The following is a 19,279-nucleotide window of genomic DNA, read 5'->3' on the forward strand; positions in this document are numbered from 1 at the left end:
CGACCCATGGAGGCATGGACTCTACATGACCCCTGAAGGTGTGCTGTGGTATCTGGCACCAAGACATTAGCAGAAGATCCTTCGAGTCCTGTAAGTTGCGTGGTAGGTCCTCCATGGATCAGACTGGTTGGTCCAGCACATCCCACAGATGGTCAATCAGATTGGATACACAGTCTTTACTCCTGCCCATTTCTCCTGCATCCAACACATTGACTATGTGATTGTTCGCTTACCATCTAATCTACCCAGACCTTGACATGGGCCCTTGTTAGGAGATGATCAATGTTATTCTTTTCACCTGTTAGTGGTCATAAGGTTTTGGCTCATCAGTGTACAGTAGGTATCCAGCCTCCACTGAAACTAACAGTCCAAATGTAGGCCAGTGAAGGTTGCCTGATGGAGTGGTGTTATTTGTCCTCCGGCTGTAAAGAGTCAGTCAGTTAGCTGACTAGTCTCGGGAGGGATCACCACATAAATACACATTACACAAACACTCAGAGATAACTAGTCACACAAACACGCAATCAGTCAAACAAACAACAACACAAACACAAAATTAAACAGTCGCACAAACATACAATTAATTAGTCGCACAAACATAAAATTAAACAGCCGCGCACACATACAATTAAACAGCCGCGCGCACATACAATTAAACAGCCGCGCACATACAATGAAACATTCACACAAACATACAATTAAACAGTTGCAGAACCAACTAGCAGAACCAAAAACACACAAATAAACAAGTCACATGTAAAAAAAACACAGATACACAACCAAGTGGTAACTTGGCCAAACAAACGTGCAATCATTAAGTCACTTAATCAGTCACATAAACCCACAGCCACAAACCAAACAGCCACAACCAAACAGTCACACAAAAACTGAAGGAAGTGTAGGAGCATCACCACGTCACCCCCCCCCCACCCCCCCACCCCGGGGTTTTCTTCTGTTTGGCTGTTGTCCAGCTCTCCTCGAGCTGAACGGTGATGTTGGATGAAACTGATCCTTCTGTTCTCAATGAGGTACATAAATACAGTAAGAAGCAGCAATATTCCTTTTTGATCCTATGAATGGGATTTAATGAGGGTTAATGCAGGCTTTTGAAACTGAATGCAACACGCCAGGCCTTAAGACAACATACCAGGCCCTGATAGAATACACTAAGCCTTAAGACAACACACCAGGCCCTGATGGAACTCACCAGGTCCTCATAAAACACACCATGTATGCATTTGGTATACAAAATGCATACATATCCACACACACCCTACAGTAAACAGTGGATATAAAAAGTCCCCTGGTTTTTGTGATGTAAAGATGAATCATGTCAGAACTTTTTCCACTTTTAATGTGACCTATAATGTGAACAATTCATTTGAAAAACAAACTGAAATCTTCGAGGGGGAAAAATATAAACCTTTGGGTGATGTTATAAACCCAATATATATATATATATCCAATGTACACTCACCTAAAGGATTATTAGGAACACCATACTAATACTTTGTTTGACCCCCTTTTGCCTTCAGAGCTGCCTTAATTCTACATGGCATTGATTCAACAAGGTGCTGAAAGCATTCTTTAGAAATGTTGGACCATATTGATAGGATAGCGTCTTGCAGTTGATGGAGATTTGTGGGATGCACATCCAGGGCACGAAGCGCCCGTTCCACCACATCCCAAAGATGCTCTATTGGGTTGAGATCTGTTGACTGTGGGGGCCATTTCAGTACAGTGAACTCATTATCATGTTCAAGAAACCAATTTGAAATGATTCGAGCTTTGTGCTTTGCTTCAATGAATTTAGGGGTGTGGTTACTGGTCAAGACAATCTCCTGAACTCCAAACTGAATGTCAGAATGGGAAAGAAAGGTGATTTAAGCAATTTTGAGAGTGGCATGGTTGTTGGTGCCAGACGGGCCGGTCTGAGTATTTCACAATCTGCTCAGTTACTGGGATTTTCATGCACAACCATTTCTAGGGTTTACAAAGAATGGTGTGAAAAGGGAAAAACATCCAGTATGCGGCAGTCCTGTGGGCGAAAAGGCCTTGTTGATGCTAGAGGTCAGAGGAGAATGGGCCGACTGATTCAAGCTGATAGAAGAGCAACTTTGACTGAAATAACCAGTGGTTACAACCAAGGTATGCAGCAAAGCATTTGTGAAGCCACAACACGCACAACCTTGAGGCGGATTGGCTACAACAGCAGAAGACCCCACCGGGTACCACTCATCTCCACTACAAATAGGAAAAAAGAGGCTACAATTTGCACGAGCTCACCAAAATTGGACAGTTGAAGACTGGAAAAATGTTGCCTGGTCTGATGAGTATCGATTTCTGTTGAGACATTCAGATGGTAGAGTCAGAATTTGGCGTAAACAGAATGAGAACATGGATCCATCATGCCTTGTTACCACTGTGCAGGCTGGTGGTGGTGGTGTAATGGTGTGGGGGATGTTTTCTTGGCACACTTTAGGCCCCTTAGTGCCAATTGGGCATCATTTAAATGCCACGGCCTACCTGAGCATTGTTTCTGACCATGTCCATCCCTTTATGACCACCTTGTACCCATCCTCTGATGGCTACTTCCAGCAGGATGATGTACCATGTCACAAAGCTTGAATCATTTCAGATTGGTTTCTTGAACATGACAATGAGTTCACTGTACTGAAATGGCTCCCACAGTCACCAGATCTCAACCCAATACAGCATCTTTGGGATGTGGTGGAACGGGCGCTTCGTGCCCTGGATGTGCATCCCACAAATCTCCATCAACTGGAAGATGCTATCCTATCAATTTGGGCCAACATTTCTAAAGAATGCTTTCAGCACCTTGTTGAATCAATGCCACGTAGAATTAAGGCAGTTCTGAAGGCGAAAGGGGGTCAAACATAGTATTAGTATGGTGTTCCTAATAATCCTTTAGGTGAGTGTGTGTGTATATATATTTATGTATATGTATGTATATGATTATCGGGAAAACCCCACAAGGGCTTCAGTTTTGGAGATGCTCTGACCCAGTCATCTATCCATCACAATTTGGCCCATGTCAAAGTCACTCAGATCCTTACGCTTGCCCATTATTCTTGCTTCTAACCCATCAACTTTGAGGACAGAATATTCAGTTGCTGCCTAATATACACTGACAGGTGCCATGATGACAAGATTATCGGTGTTATTCACTTCACCTGTCAGTGGTCATTATGTTATGGCTGATTGGTGTATAGATATACACACACACACACACACACACACACATTTACACAGAAAGTACATATTTGCCTAAACCTCCCTAATTGTTCCCACAAACCCCCAGGAATCTACTGTCTCAGTTTGAGATTTCTTCTTTCCATAAAAGTTGAATGTGGCTGATAGTGAAAGTGTTACTGCACTATAAAGACAGCGGTGCCTGCCCTCCCATCCTCTTCCCCTTTTACCAGGCTAACAGTTGGTAAACATGGACTCGTTTGACTGTGCCACCTTTTATTAATGAAAGGATGTGCTCTGCTTTTGTCATATGATCCTCCCTAAAACCAACACACACACACACCCACACTCATACCAGCATTTAGAGATGCTCTTTGATTTTGTTTGCAGTGCTGCAGTTGGGTCAGTTCCGTGGGCCTCTGAAGCACCAGCCCCGGTCCCAGTTGTGCTTGTTTAGCAGGTTGTGATCTTCCATCGGATCAAAGTTCTGTTTGAAACCTGTCTGATGGTTTTTCATGCTTTACCAGTGAAGGCTCGTTTGAAGTCTTCTAAGTACAAACACGTAGCATGCGTCTAGGCTTGTCTCCCTGGTGCTGAATGATGGCCTGGTGCACGATGGAGATAGTTTGGGTCAGGGCAGACTTTATTTGTAATTTTTTGGTGGATATATTTATACCAGAGGCAGGGTTGGAAGACATGGTTACGGGGAGTGTTCCGCAAGTTCTGATTTTCAAGGTCATTTCCACAGTTGAGCTCAGTGTAGGAGGTATCAGGTCCCAAGAGACCCAGTTCCACCCAGGCCTGCATTCCCGTCTCCACCTCCACTGAAAAGGATGGCGTTAAAAGTCCCCTGATCAAAGAGCCAGAGAAGAAGCCAGGTTATATCAATGGCAGCGATGCTCAGCCTACAGCTTTTCATGAAGTTCTGTTTATTCTGAACGATGAGAATGATGATTGAATGGTGAGAACGATTCTGTGCCAGTTACAGGCAGAGGGAGCAGCTTTGCCAGCGTAGTGAGAAGTGGCAAATGGATGGATGGCCCTGAAGAGTGGCCCTTAGATGTTACAGATGCGCACTTATTATTCAGTATGAAGAAATGAACATGACTGAAAATAAAAATACAATTGCTGTTTTGAATTTAAAATAGCTCACAGTTGGAAAGTGAGAGAGTACGAACAAGCTAAAGGCTTTGAGAAAATTTTCTCAAATGTGTGGATGTTTAATATTTATGAGTCACATTTTGTTCCCTGCATCCCCTTTTGAGAAGAGTTCTTTAATTCCTTATTCAGGTTCTTTTGCGTATACTCTTGATAAAATAAATGAATAATCACAGTGATGGAATGACAGGATATTATAATTATGCAAGCTGGTGTTATCCGAATATTTAGAGAATAAAAATGAACAGGAAAAATAAAAGAGAGAGAATTATTTCATAGTTTGTGTGAAAAGGCTCCACTCAGAGAATAGCCTGCTAGTCAAGTGGGAAGGGACTGTCTCTGAGCACCTTGTCAGGCACAACACGAATCGCATCAGACATAGAACCCTCTCCAATTATGATTCATTTTCATCAACCTCATTAATTTTGAAGATTCATTTATAGCCGTGGACAAAATAACCAATTATCGCCACTACAAAATTCACTGGGCAGCAAATTGGTTTCTTTATCCGTGCTGAACCTCGGGAGGACGCGGAATGCAACCAGTCCCTTCCTGGCATCTAGACGGCGTCCGCACCAGGACAAAGAGGACCGCGTTAGACAGGTGTATGGACAGACTGTCATGTCCGTCTTCAGGGTGTATTAGGTTGGTGAATGTTCTCAAACAGCCTGGGACAGACTGCACGTGGTCCCTATAGCATATATACATCAGTCTCCTACCCGGATGAGATTCTATTACCTATTTAGTAGACTCATTTTGACCAGAGGACATTTAGCAGGGCTCTGTAATTTCAATGAATTAGTGCACTCTGTTGGGAAAAGGGAGCAGTTGTGGTCCACTTGCAGAGATTATCATATTTCTGGTCCGATACCACAGAGTATCATATTTCTGGTCCACTAACAGAGAGTATCATATTTCTGGTCCACTACCAGAGAGTATCATATTTCTGGTCCATTGCCAGAGAGTATCATATTTCTGGTCCACTGCCAGAGATTATCATATTTCTGGTCCAAGAGTGCAGGTCAAGGTTCAGCACACTGCATTCCAGAATAAGTCTATTGCCATGTTTTCTCAGTCCCACTATCCATCTATTCTGAGTGGACTTTGGCCAGTGAAACATTTGCTCAGGGGGTTGATAATTGCCTTAATCTGATACTGTTAATAATTATAGATTTTTTAATTTTATATCTCAGGAGTCAGTTTTTACAACCTGTGTCACAACCTATAGCCTCAAGTCTAATAGTACAAGCCTTCCTCCTCACAGTTTCCCAAATCCTGACCTTTGACACGTCACTGACAGTGTCAGTATATGATCAATGTAAGACTCATAGAGGTCACACTGTTGTTCTCTTTTCATTTGTTAGCCTCTCTTAGGGATATGGCATTGTCATAGAACTGTCCGGTCTGTCGTTCTGTCCATCTACCTGTTTGTTCTGTCTGTATACCTGTCTGTCCAATCCCTGTCTGTCTACCTGTCTGTCCCATCCCTGTCTGTCTACCTGTCTGTCCAATCCCTGTCTGTCTACCTGTCTGTCCCATCCCTGTCTGTCTACCTGTCTGTCCCGTCCATGTCCGTCTACCTGTCTATCCTGTCTGTCTGCCTGTCAGTCGTGTCCATCTACCTGTCTGTCCTGTCCGTCTACCTTACTGTCCTGTCTGTCTACCTGTCTGTCCTGTCCGTCTACCTTACTGTCCTGTCTGTCTGCCTGTCTGGCCTGTCCATCTACCTGTCTGTCCTGTCTGTCCTGTCTGTCTGTCCTGTCTGTCTACCTGTCTGTGTAATTCAACAGGCTGTATCATCCGTGTGCTGGGTCTTACTAACCACCTGTCTCCCACTGGGGACCTTGTCCCCAGTCTTCATAGCTACCCTACAGACACAGAGCTGCGTGTGCACAACATTTATTTGTGGTCTGTCGATCATTGAAACACCTGGACATTCTGTTCAGTACAGTTATGTCAGGCCGATCACAATGCTTCCAGGTCATCCTGGTTTATTGGTTTGGTCGTGGTGTGGCCCCAGATTTCAGAGCTGCTTCCCTGCTGTGGTAATCACCAGCTGTCCGATTGTGTCCCCCAGGTCACTAAGATGGTGAAGACGGTGACCACGCGGACGGTTCGCCAGGTGCCACTGGGCCCCGACGGTCTACCCCTGCCCGAGGGTTCCTCCCCACTGGGCAGCTACACCGACTCCATTGACCGGCGCTACCTGAAGAATGGCGAGCGCTACATCACCACGCCACAGGCTACTTCCACACTCACGCGCTCCTACAACAACTACAATGACTCCTACAGCGACACCCCCCCCCCAGACGCCGGCGGCAGTCAGTACGGCGGGCGCCACTACGGCCTCCACGACGGCTACGGCATCGGAGACGTGACGGACAACTATGGCAGTCTGTCGCGCGGCGGCAACTTTCGGCCACCCCGCTACCCCTACGCCATGGCTAACAGCTACCGGCCGGAGAACAGCTACGTGACCTTGCCCATCCGCAAGGACGACTACGGCCACATGGCCCAGCCCCAGGTGCCCATGGGCAGCAGCAGTGTGGACCTGAACCGGTCCCAGCCGGAGCGCTTCCAGCCGGAGCCCTACGGCCTGGAGGATGACCGCCGCAGCCTGGGCCCCGAGGAAGAGGAGCCCTATGACCTGGAGCCTGATTACTCCACCGCCGGCCGACGCCAAGGCACGCTGCCGGGCACCAACCGCGGCAGGACCATGAGAGAGCCGCTTCGCGACGGGCCACGCGCCAGGTGAGAAGCACGAGGGAAACCTGTTTGGCTTTATGTAAAGAGACCTGGGATGTTTGTTCTGGGTCTGGTTTAATAAAGGGGGAACCTGAACGTGTGCCGCCCCTACAGCCAAGTCATAGGAACACATTTGTCTTGAGAACAAGTCATCCTTGTTCCGTGCGTGTTGATTGAGTGCATGTAGCCAGCCCTGAGTGATGCATGGTGAGGACTGGATTTGATGCTTGGCTCCAGACGTTGTCTGAAGTGTGAGAGGAATTGTGTGCTGAAGAAGACGGAAATTAAGAATACATGATTTGTTCTTGTGTTAGGGACAAGGGTGTGGGTACATATGTAAACAGATGTCTTTCCTCCTTGAGTGGTTCTTACAGAGGAGGTTTTGAATTGGAGAGAGGCTTTGATTTCCATTTTCATGCAAATGGCTATCGAAAATGTTTCTGTCTTAGAAAACGGCAGAGACTGTTCTGCAGAGAAAGAGAAGAAAATGGAGAGAGACTGTTAGGCTGAGGTGGAGAGGGGCACAGAGAAATATTTGACAGATAAATATTGTTGCGAAAGAGGCAGGGAAGGGGTTCAACAGAAAAATATTTTTTGAGGCAGGGAAACGTTTTGACCGGGAACGAGAAGGGCAGATAAAGATGTCTTCAGAAAGAGAAAAGTCAGTGAGAGAAAAATACTGTAGGAATTGGAGATGATAGGTAGAGAGAAGAGAAAGAGATAATGAATTAGACTGAGAAAGTGTTGAATACAGACTCTACACGTCTGTCTTCCCAGAACCTTGTCACAGAGGTCAACCTTGATTAACAGGTCAGTAACCTCCGGCCCTATCAGCCACACAACAGCCAGTTACTCTCTGACAAAGACCTACAAATGGACCATCCATCACCTGATCGCAGAACATTATCCACCCATGATTGGGCAGTCTCATCAGGCCTCTTTCCCTGTACTCCGGGGCACAAGAAAGAAACGTCCAGGCGAGGGAAGGTGGTGTTTGACATAAGACAAGGAGCTGTGTGTGCTCTGAAGACCTTTTCTTTTTGACCAGTGATCTGGAACAGATGGATTTACTGAAACTTCTCTCTGTTTTTTCTTCCTTTCCATCGAGGAGCAATGAATTGTTGGCCATGAGCCAGTTTTATGGGAAGTGAGCTGAGGAGGACTGAAGGAATCTTGTGTGCGCGTGCGTATGCGTGTGATGTAGATGTTCAGAGGCGATGGGGAACAGCAATGTGGCAGTTTCTGTCAGTGCTGTGCTCCATTTGTTAATCAAGCACACACCCCAAACACACACACACTAGGTTCAAAGGCAGTGTGGCGATGTGTTGTTATGCTGTATCGCATGGCAGGGAAGTAAAGGCTGATGGTGCCTCCCTTCAATTAGCTTTCATCTGCATGAACCACATACCTAACCACACACAGTTCCACACACAGTTCCATACACCTAACCGCACACAGTTCCACACACCTAACCGCACAGCAGTTCCACACACCTAAACACACAAGATTTGTCGCCATTTTATCACCATGAGGATTGTCCGTTGCTGTGACTGGGGGTTTGTCCTGTATGCTAAATGTACCGAAACATAATGCCTTTAAAACTGCTGGTGGAAAAAGGTTAAATTCTGACTATATGAGTGTTGCAGCTTCAGGATGTTTCCTGAGTTTGACTGTTCAAATCAGTTCTGATGTTTTTCCACCCAGAGTTCCTGTAGGTTTGGAAAGCACTGTCGTTATAGGTCTCCATAGTAGAAGTTCTGTGTGTGTGTGCAAAAGATCTTGGTATATGTCTCCCTCTTACCCTCTCACACAATCTCATTAGTATGCTTCAAGAACAGAATGTTGCTGTATAAAAAGTGTGAATTAAGGCATTTTAATTACAGCTTATCGCCTAGTCCCGTTGAAAACCCTCAATTATGGGAAAAAGAAAATGTACATGTTTAGCTCAAAATGGCTTCCTGCGCTTCCGCCTGGCTTACATCAGGTCACCATGGTTGAGTTCTGGTCATTTATTACATAGTGGGAGAAAGAATTGCAGGGCATGCATGTGGAATTGGTGTGTGTTCACAAATTGTGAAGTTTGTCAGCATTTTGTCGCTTTTCTCGCTTCTTTGTTTCTGTGTCTGTATCTGTGTGCGCGAGAGCCTGCATACATGTGACTCTGTGTGCGTTTGTGTGCTGTGTGCGCATCTGTGTGTGTTTGTTGTTGTCAGAGTGATTAATAGGTGCTTTTAAACCCTGCCAGACGATGCCGGTGTCTTGAGCCAATCTGTAATTGCTCATCTCTGCTTGGAGAGACCCGCACCATTCCACACCTGCCCCTTCTGCCACAGAGGCCAACAGGGGTCACCATCAGCTTGCCCCCAGGAGACTCTGGGCCCCTCCTACCCTATCTTCCCCATACACTCATCGCTTAATGGAGAGGGGACATGTCCCATTATAATCCAGGCTGCTCCACTAGGACAACAACACAGAAAACCCGGGTTTTGAAATCACCAACTCTCCTCCCACTGGGAGACCTGGCATGGATAGCAGCGCTTGGCTTTTTGCATTAGAAACCGCCACACATCTTCCTTCTGTCGTCTTCAGGTTACTCATAAGCAGCTGGCGAAGACCAAGGATAGGTAAACTGAGTTGTGAACCGTATCCTCTCCCCTTACCTCATTAAAATAACAAACAAAAAGGCAGAGTGGCAAAGTACTGCCATGGTTTGCATCTATATCAAAGATCTCATTTAGTCACTTGATGCTGTACATACATAGACAATGAGATGTAGGCTTTTGTTGTTTGCACTGTTGTTATTTTTAACTGGATCATATCAAAAATGATGATGGTTTAAACATAACATTACTTTGTGTAACGTGTGTTTTCCCCCTTTTTTCTACAATAAGTGATTTCTCCAGTTTGTGCTTTATAAACATTACTGTCATTATTATTTAGTAAATAGTTGAACATATTTTTAAAGCTCATGGATTTAATGAATGTATGTCAGGTTTTAGAATTTCCTGTGAGGTACATTCTGTACCTTTGTTACCGAAAATCCACACAAAAAAAACTTTCATTTTTAGCGTCCAACCAAAAACCATGGAAATTGAATCATGTTTTTTTTCCTTAAAATGACTTTACCTTCATTAAAATGTAGATTTCTCTCATATTTAGAATCAAAGTTTATATTTGAATGAGCTGTAGTCTTTTGGTTGGACTTTTGATAATCACAGAGTATGTAGAATATTTCTCCATGAAAGGATTGTTGAGGGAAAGGGTTGAGGTTCATCTGCATCATTGACAGAAGACGATAGTCAAAAGAATTAAGTCGATTTAGCTGAAACCATTTACTATGCTGGCAGTCACTCCTATAAAGGATCTCTCACTCCCTCACACACAGATATATTTTAGGGAACTCTATCGTTGTGAGGAGACATATTCCCATTTAAAATACTATCTATCCTAACCTTAACGCTTAAAGCCTAACCTTGAACTTATGCCGGAAGTACAAGTTTTTCTCATGGGGCCAGTTTAAAATGTTCCTTGTTTTATAAATCTTATTCGGTTACTAAATCACGAACACGCGCACACACACCATTCCTCAGCTACTTTGACGTGACGTGATTCTGCTGTTGTAATCATTGTGTGAACATGGTGTCTGGTGACACTAGCTGTACCGTAGATGTGGCAAGGGCCACTTCTTATGAGTAAACCCTACTTGTCAACACAATGGCGCCAATTTAAATGCAAATTCTGACATTCCCATTACTCAGGCTGCACCCCATTTACCAACACCAGCATCAGTTTTATCTAAATGATTTTCAACACCAACTATACACTGCTTCTTTGATTCTGCGTAAGATGTTTGATGTATGCACACGTACCTGACTTCAATGAAGACATAATTCAGTAAGGTTCCCTCTTCTGTTTTAGAGGTATATTCACGGCTGTCTGGATTCGGCTTCTCATCTTATATTATTTGGGTTTGCATTTGAAACCTGTGTTTAGACCTGACAGAATGTTCACTTAGGAAATGTTTGGTTCTGTATAACTGCCTGGCCTTTTTCCATGACGTCGACAGTAGTATGCTTCGGTTAGGCAGCCTTATTAAACAGACTAAACGCTGCTCTGAATCTCTGATCTCCGGTTGAGACTGGTTTAACCAGGCTAGCTACGAGCTGGGCCCTGCAGGCCAAAACCTCAGTATCAGGCAGGCTGGCAGCCCTGTCCCAGCCTGGCTTTAATGACTGGGCCTTAATGGTAGCACAGCTCTGGGCTACCCTCATTACAATGGCTGAAGGCAGTTCAGGCGTTTTGTGCTGTTTGACATTCCAGTTCACTCTTACCCTTTCCTGGTAGAATGGTTCTTTAAATTGTTGTCTGTAATTTTAGACTGGACTGGAAGGACCATGTTGGCAGGGATTGACAGTGGACTGGGCTGTACCAGTGTTGTGTGATGTGTCCTTCCCCAGCTGTGTGCCATCCTTCAAGGTTGTAACGGTGAAGTCCACTCTGAGATTGGAGATAACGACTCTCGTTTCAGTTGAGTCTTAATGCCTGAACCCAAGCTTGTACCTCCAGACCATAACCACACCACACACCCCCAAACATTTGAGACACTATAGCAAGGGTATTCCGCTCATACTCGACAAGGTCCAGAGTCAGCTGTTTGTTTGTTTCTTCTACCTCATTAATTGAACCCACCTGATGTCCCAGGTAGAAATACATTGCTGATTAGAGAGTTGTTATGAAAGAATGCGTGGAACTGGGACATCATTATTTATATATGCATAATCTGTTGTAGTAGAAGTAGAATGTGTCATACCTAAGTTAGCCGTGAAATACCACAGCCAGCAGCCAAAAATACCGGAAGACATAGTTTACAACGTTTTCATATGAAGGAACCGTAAATACATTGCTGTCACACAAAGTACATTTGATAATAATATGATGATGGCAAAGTAGTTTTCTAATAACTTAACTAACTAGACCCCCATCATGTAATTTTGACTGAACAGTAACTAGCCCCCCGTTCGACTTCTGGTTATCAATATGGCTGCGGCATCTATAGAATGTTAGTGACCATGGCAACAATGTGGTTGAGTGACAGGCCTTAAATCTGACACTACTGTGCTGTCCCTGCTTGTGAAACAGGCTTGGCCATGCAGTAAGAGTGTCACACTTCTTTAATAAATGTGGACATGCAGTATATTTGATTAAATCATTGCCCCAAAACAGTATGCATGAGAAGTCTAACAAGTATCCATTACTGTTTTAATAAGAATAATGTATTTTTCCCAATTACATTTATTATTGGCATTCACATTATTATTACGGTCTAAAATATGTCTGAGTAATGAGGATATAGACTCCACCTGATAGGACCTGTACATGTTGATTTTAATACTGTTATGTTGATGAAAATCCATTGCGATGGGTTAATGCATTTTGCCTTTAATATGAGCAAGGAACCAAGAATGTAATTACTGTTGTACTGTAATGCTTTGCATCAACAAACCTGATCAAAATTTTAATGATACAAACAATAAGATTTTCAGTGAAGGTGGATCGGAAACACAGAATCGTTGATCATAATACACAACTCATATTGTGCAGTTAAAGCCTACCTCAACAAAAAAAGGAACCAGGCAAGCCCAGTTCGGCCGGCCCACGATTAGTAGGAATGAATGTTGTTTCCCTCACAGGTTGGTTGAATGTCTATCAGGACCAAAACCTCTCGCCAAAAGAGCAGTTTCTTTCTTACAGCAGTAGGCCTCATGAACATGCCCCTGGAACCAAATTGACTATAGCCTGCTCCCCACATACACCACAACACACAACTGGACACATCTATTACCCCTCCCCACATACACCACAACCCTCAACCGGACACATCTATTACCCCTCCCCACATACACCACAACACACAACTGGACACATCTATTACCCCTCCCCACATACACCACAACCCTCAACCGGACACATCTATTACCCCTCCCCACATACACCACAACCCTCAACCGGACACATCTATTACCCCTCCCCACATACAGCACAACCCTCAACCGGACACATCTATTACCCCTCCCCACATACACCACAACCCTCAACCGGACACATCTATTACCCCTCCCCACATACACCACAACCCTCAACCGGACACATCTATTACCCCTCCCCACATACACCACAACACACAACTGGACACATCTATTACCCCTCCCCACATACACCACAACACACAACTGGACACATCTATTACCCCTCCCCACATACACCACAACACACAACCGGACACATCTATTACCCCTCCCCACATACAGCACAACCCTCAACCGGACACATCTATTACCCCTCCCCACATACACCACAACACACAACTGGACACATCTATTACCCCTCCCCACATACACCACAACACACAACTGGACACATCTATTACCCCTCCCCACATACACCACAACACACAACTGGACACATCTATTACCCCTCCCCACATACACCACAACACACAACTGGACACATCTATTACCCCTCCCGACATACACCACAACACACAACTGGACACATCTATTACCCCTCCCCACATACAGCACAACCCTCAACCAGACACATCTATTACCCCTCCCCACATACACCACAACACACAACTGGACACATTATTATTGAATGTTATAAAAACATTGTTATTTGAACCAAAATATGAATAGCGCGCCCCAGTTGTTTGTGTGATCTTCATGCGCGCAAATGTGGACATGCATAACCATTTTAGTGACCGAGGAAGCGCTAGTTCAAATGTCTCCAGTTTTGGTTGGTTGGATGGATGGTAAAAATAGAGTATATATTCGATAATATTAGCAGAGTCAAATAAAATGTTATTTAATTATCTACTCTACGCATAATTCTCAGAATAATGATAGGCATCAGGCCTACCTGGTGTTATATCTTTTTCAAGTTCCAAGGTTTATTGGTCAAATGCACCGAACAACACAGCCAGGATGAGTGGTACCGAATAACTTTTGCAGGAATTGTTTAATAGATTACGTTATTTGTTAGATATCTGTAACGTGGCGCTGCCTTCAAGATAAAACATTATATGGCATTTACCACGACATTTGAGGAGAAAAGGTGTGTTGGGAAGCACTCTGCCAAAGGATGATTATTTGCATTTGATGCGGCCACATCAACTCCATACATACAGGTATGCCATGTGATTCTGCTTGCTTTGTATCTCAGAAAATTGTGTTTATTGGTTATTATTGGCTCCTGACGTCATTTACTTTAAGAGTACATGTTTATAATCACAGTTTATTTCTTTAATTTTCGTTTTGAAAATCCATCACTGGTGGCCATAGTGTTCACGATTACAAACGTGCATTCGCGTTCTGGGGTTTCTGCAACATTTTGACAATATTGGTTGTGGAGCAAATCAATACTGCAGACTACTGCAGATTTAGTTTATGCGCGAAAGGCTACGGATATTATAATCTTTATATACAACAATGTCAATACCCTTTTCGAGTAATTGCCATTTATTTTTCAACAATATTTTGAAGCAATTAAAAACATGAATAAAACTCAAATAACAGAACAGCCTTAAGCATCATTAGATTTTGGGTTATGTTCAGATAGAAAGTCAGATTCTGGAAGATCAAGGTTTATTGGATTAATTGGAATGACTGAATATCTGACAGGCCTTTAGCGTGTAATGTAGAGATGTAGCCCAATCATATTGAAGTAAAAAGCAATGGTTTAGAAACTCATTTCTAAAGGCACATGTAGCCTACACAACCCATAAGGTCAAATGCAAATTCAGTTTTTGGCCAGCTATGTAAACTCCCGCCAAAGGTGTTCAGTTGGTTATAGGCTATTCCTATTTGTTTTCCAATGCCTCTTAATAGGAAAGTTATTCTAAGTAATCAGATTACGTTACTGTGTTTGAGTTCAAATGTGGACAGGTAACTTGTAACTGTAACGGATTACATTTAAAAAATAACCTACCCAACCCTACCCCTGACCCATATACATAAACACCCTTTAGCTGGACAAAATCTTTCACCTTACATATACTTTTTAGTTATTTCTAGTAATTTCTTAAAGCAAATTCTACTATTTTCATGCACAGTCCACTGTTCTTATATGTTTGTACTTATTTATTTTGTATTGATTGTTGCACCATTCCTTATTTTTTTGTGAAACTTACTTGGCAATAAAACCCTTTCTGATTCTGATAACTCGGTTGATACACTACATTCAATGTGTTAAATTAGAAAGATATTACTGTAGGGACTGATTGGGACATACTACCTGGTCATAAAATTGCATCTCGACATTAGATTATTTTCTCAGACATTAACATCTCACCAAGTTTCAATATTTCGCTCGACACCATTAAGCATTTTATTAAACTAACTAACGTTTCTTTTTAAGTTTACTTACACCACATTCGCATTTATGAACTATATGGCTTTTACCACTGGCGGTTTTAACAGCTTATTAGCCAGTAATAGGCTTACTAGTATCTACTTACTACTTGGAATAGTCATAAGAATTTAGCAATTGCTTGTGAGACTGAAAATGGACTTTGCACTGCCAAAGCTATTTAATTTCTTGGCACAACAAAATTAGTTTTTCTTTCATTCCTGAATGACAATGATACAGTAACTACCAATATAGGTGACGATAACTGACTTTTACGAGAGAATAATGGAATCACCTCCTCTTTTACTGTGCAAGGGATTGTGGTCTATATTACCGCAAAAATCATGCACGGAAATAATTGCAATATAACCGTAAACAGTTTAATTTTAGGCTTACTAGAACGTAGCTACTGAAGCTTGTAGCCAGCAAAGTTTTTGTCTATCCTGAACAAATCCCTAATGCATTCTTTGTTCTGTCAGAGGCGAGAATCGAACACCAGTTGCCCGCATGGCAGTCCACATCTCTAACCTCTACGCTATTTAACCATGTGTGGTCCATCAGTCAGACACTCAGTAAGGGACATTCGCTCTTCTTAGCCGGCTCACCTTATGCGTTCCGGCAAAAACCCAATTTGATTTAGTGAAAAATAAGGAGGGCTGATATACTTCTACGCAATGTCTGTGAATTGTGGCCCGCGGACCCTAGTTTGAAAAGCCCTTCTCAAGGTAGCCCTGTCAAGGCGTGTGTGTCTTAGGCCTGTCAGTCCAGACACAGACCCTGGATTTGTCTTTGATGTGGCGGGGGATGGTGTTTCACTATCTTCAATGCCATCCTACCCCGGCGTTCTGAAAATAGAAGGATTTAGTGTCTTGTTACATTGCTGCTTGGCTCAGAGCTTTTTCTCCCAATTCATCATGTATTGATTTCACTGGCAGTAAAATGTAAAAAGTGATGCCGTAAAAGCTGATATGTTGTCGTGGGGCACATTTAAACCCACAGAGTAATGCTCCCTAGACACACCGCAATACCGTGATGAGATTCTCCCTCACTACTTGGCGTGGAGAGGCATTTTACATAAAGCTCATTAAAATCATAGCACATACTGGAGCTTGCTTCATAACTACCCGCCCTCAGTTAGGGCTGTTGCCCATTCTGTTGCTCCATACGCTGGACGGTTATGTAAGTATGATAAACAGGCTTTTCCCCAGGATAGGGAGGCTGCAGACGGGGTGCGGGGTGCATAACACTCCTTCGATTCTTGTATTCCTGACTGTATTATTCCCAGCCCGAATATAGTGAAACCCCTTAGTGGAGACCCTCCATGGTAACCTACTGACCATGCAGATAGTAACGTATTAGTCTTACTGTCTTACTCTTAACCGTGTGGAACAAGTTAATACATACTAGTTCGTTAAAGTGCCATGAATACACCCAGTGAAAAAGTCCTCATGTGAAACCACCTTGGTATATGGAGGTCTAGAAGCCAGTACTCTTCTATCTACGACTGAGAGGGAAATGAAGATTTCCACTTTTTGCCACTCCAGTATACTTTACGCTCCATGAATCGAAGAAGTTGCCTGTGGAGTAGTGTAGATCCTAGAGGGAAGAAAGCTGGGAGGATTTCTGTCGGGGCCTTGGTAAGGGGTATCTGGGGTGTGGAGGCCATCCACAGGAACCCACTCTGACACAGGAGTTCACTGCCACCACTAACTACTAACCACAGTCATATAGAGATGGAATACATTGCCTTATGGTTTGGTGTGCTAGCAGGATTGTGCTACTGGCCTAACCCCAGGGAGGAAGTCAGGTCAGGCAGGACATTAACATTATATGTGGTGCTGCTGTGACTGGAGAGAAGCAGCGTCAGGGACCTGCGGTAGTGTAGAGAGCTCCCCAGGAGCATGGTGGAGTTGTTTCTGACTGCTGCTGTCTCTTCAGTCCTCTTCTGGGCACGCAGCACGCCAGCCCCTCAGCGGGAGTGAGCCCAGGAGAACTTGTGAAGAGTCTCTGTTTCAGCCTCTGCTTGGGCTTTGTATTCAGACTTTGTGTTGCTCTTGGCTCTGCAGGACTCCATCTCAGTGTCTTTTTTTTTCTTTCTTACTTTTCCCATCTCTCGTCTTATCTGTTTCTCTTGTTTCCCCCCCATCTCTCATTTCTCTCTCTCCGCTAACCCCAGTTTCCTTATCATTAATAAGAGAGGCAAAAGAGAACTCTGCTCCAAGACGTCAGGGGTGATTAATAGGGAAGTGGAAGCTGTTTATTCCTGAGATGAGGAGAGAAATAACTGAACAGCTTTGTTTCTCCTCATCTTATTCACTGTTTCTCTTCTATTTCGGCCCATCTTCTGTAATCTTGTTCATGCCAGCCAGTCCCTTTCACCTCCCTGGTTTTTCTTATCAATCAATCGTTTTTTATTGCAGCAGTTGTCACAAAGTGCTTGTACAGATACACAGACTACAATTATTCCGCCACTCTTCCTGCTGCTATCTCACTGTTATACAATATTGGAGCAGCAGCTCCTATAGTAGTAGTGGTAGTAGTAGTAGTAGTAGTAGTAGTGGTAGTAGTAGTAGTGATAGTAGTAGTAGTGGTAGTAGTACTAGTGGTAGCAGTGGTAGTAGTAGTGGTAGTTGTAGTAATAGTGGTAGCAGTGGTGGTAGTAGTAGTGGTGGTGGTGGTAGTAGTATTGGTAGTAGTAGTGGTGGTGGTGTTAGTAGTAGTGGTGGTAGTAGTAGTAGTACTGGTACTAGTGGTAGTAGTGGTAGTAGGAGCGGTGGGAGGAGCAGTGGGAGGAGCGGTGGGAGGAGCAGTGGGAGTATAGTTTCGGGATTTGAAGTATATTTCCGTTCTGGCCATCCATGAGGATCTGATCTATAACCCAGTAGCAGTGGCATTAGCGTTAGTTTTCGTAATAATAGTTGTTGTTAGACTAAATTTTAAACCGACACATACAGCAACCAGTCCTCACAATGTCACATGACCTTTCTTGAACTTACAACTCTACGTGTCCCTTTCTCTCTCCCAGGGGCTACGAGGACCCCATAGAGGCAGAGCTGATTGACGAGCGACACCCGTACATCCATGGCATGTACGCGGCCCCCCTGGCCCAGCCTGAGAGGGGCAGCATGGCCAGCCTGGACCGTCTGGCTGGCCGGCGATCCCCGTCCATCGACAGCATTCGCAAGGACCCTCGATGGCGCGACCCTGACCTGCAGGAGGTCATCGCCATGCTGGGCCACCCCATCGACCCTGTCAAGTCAAATGCAGCCGCCTACCTGCAGCACCTGTGCTACGAGAACGACAAGATCAAGAAGGACGTTCGCCAGCTGAAGGGCATCCCGGTGCTGACTGGGCTTCTGGACCACCCCAAGGCAGAGGTCCACCGCAAGGCCTGCGGAGCCCTGAGGAACATCTCCTATGGCAAGGACCACGACAACAAGGTGGCCATCAAGAACTGTGATGGAATCCCAGCTCTCATCCGCCTGCTGAGGAAGACCAATGACATGGAGGTCCGCGAGCTCATCACAGGTCAGGAAGCCTTGTCTACCGTTCACAGTTTCCTGTTAAGGCATTGTGCTGTCGGAGGCATTGTTGAAGCCTATCCTGCTGCATAGAGGATCTAAGAAGCCGATAGTGGTGAAGGAGTGGTTGATTACTAAACCAGGCTAATGTTAATCCACCGCCTTGACCTGGTAAATGTCAGCCAGAGAGTCAGAGAGCATTTTGCTCTCTCTCCCTCTCTCTGGCCAAATCTCAT

At 44.3% G+C, this 19,279-nt stretch overlaps 1 protein-coding gene across 13 annotated transcripts in view; it reads left to right on the forward strand.

The window, feature by feature from the left end:
* arvcfb (ARVCF delta catenin family member b) overlaps nt 1-19,279 on the forward strand; it is a 196,959-nt gene that overhangs the window by 129,868 nt on the left and 47,812 nt on the right. For all 13 annotated transcript variants that reach the window (XM_020052608.3, XM_020052617.3, XM_010876584.5 and 10 more), the window contains 2 exons: nt 6,449-7,122; nt 18,548-19,050. In XM_020052608.3, the coding sequence (XP_019908167.1) occupies nt 6,449-7,122; nt 18,548-19,050 (1,177 nt within the window). The remainder of the gene's footprint in view (nt 1-6,448; nt 7,123-18,547; nt 19,051-19,279) is intronic.

The sequence above is a fragment of the Esox lucius genome, chromosome 13 (genome assembly GCF_011004845.1).
Source record: "Esox lucius isolate fEsoLuc1 chromosome 13, fEsoLuc1.pri, whole genome shotgun sequence".
Taxonomy (NCBI): Eukaryota; Metazoa; Chordata; class Actinopteri; order Esociformes; family Esocidae; genus Esox; species Esox lucius.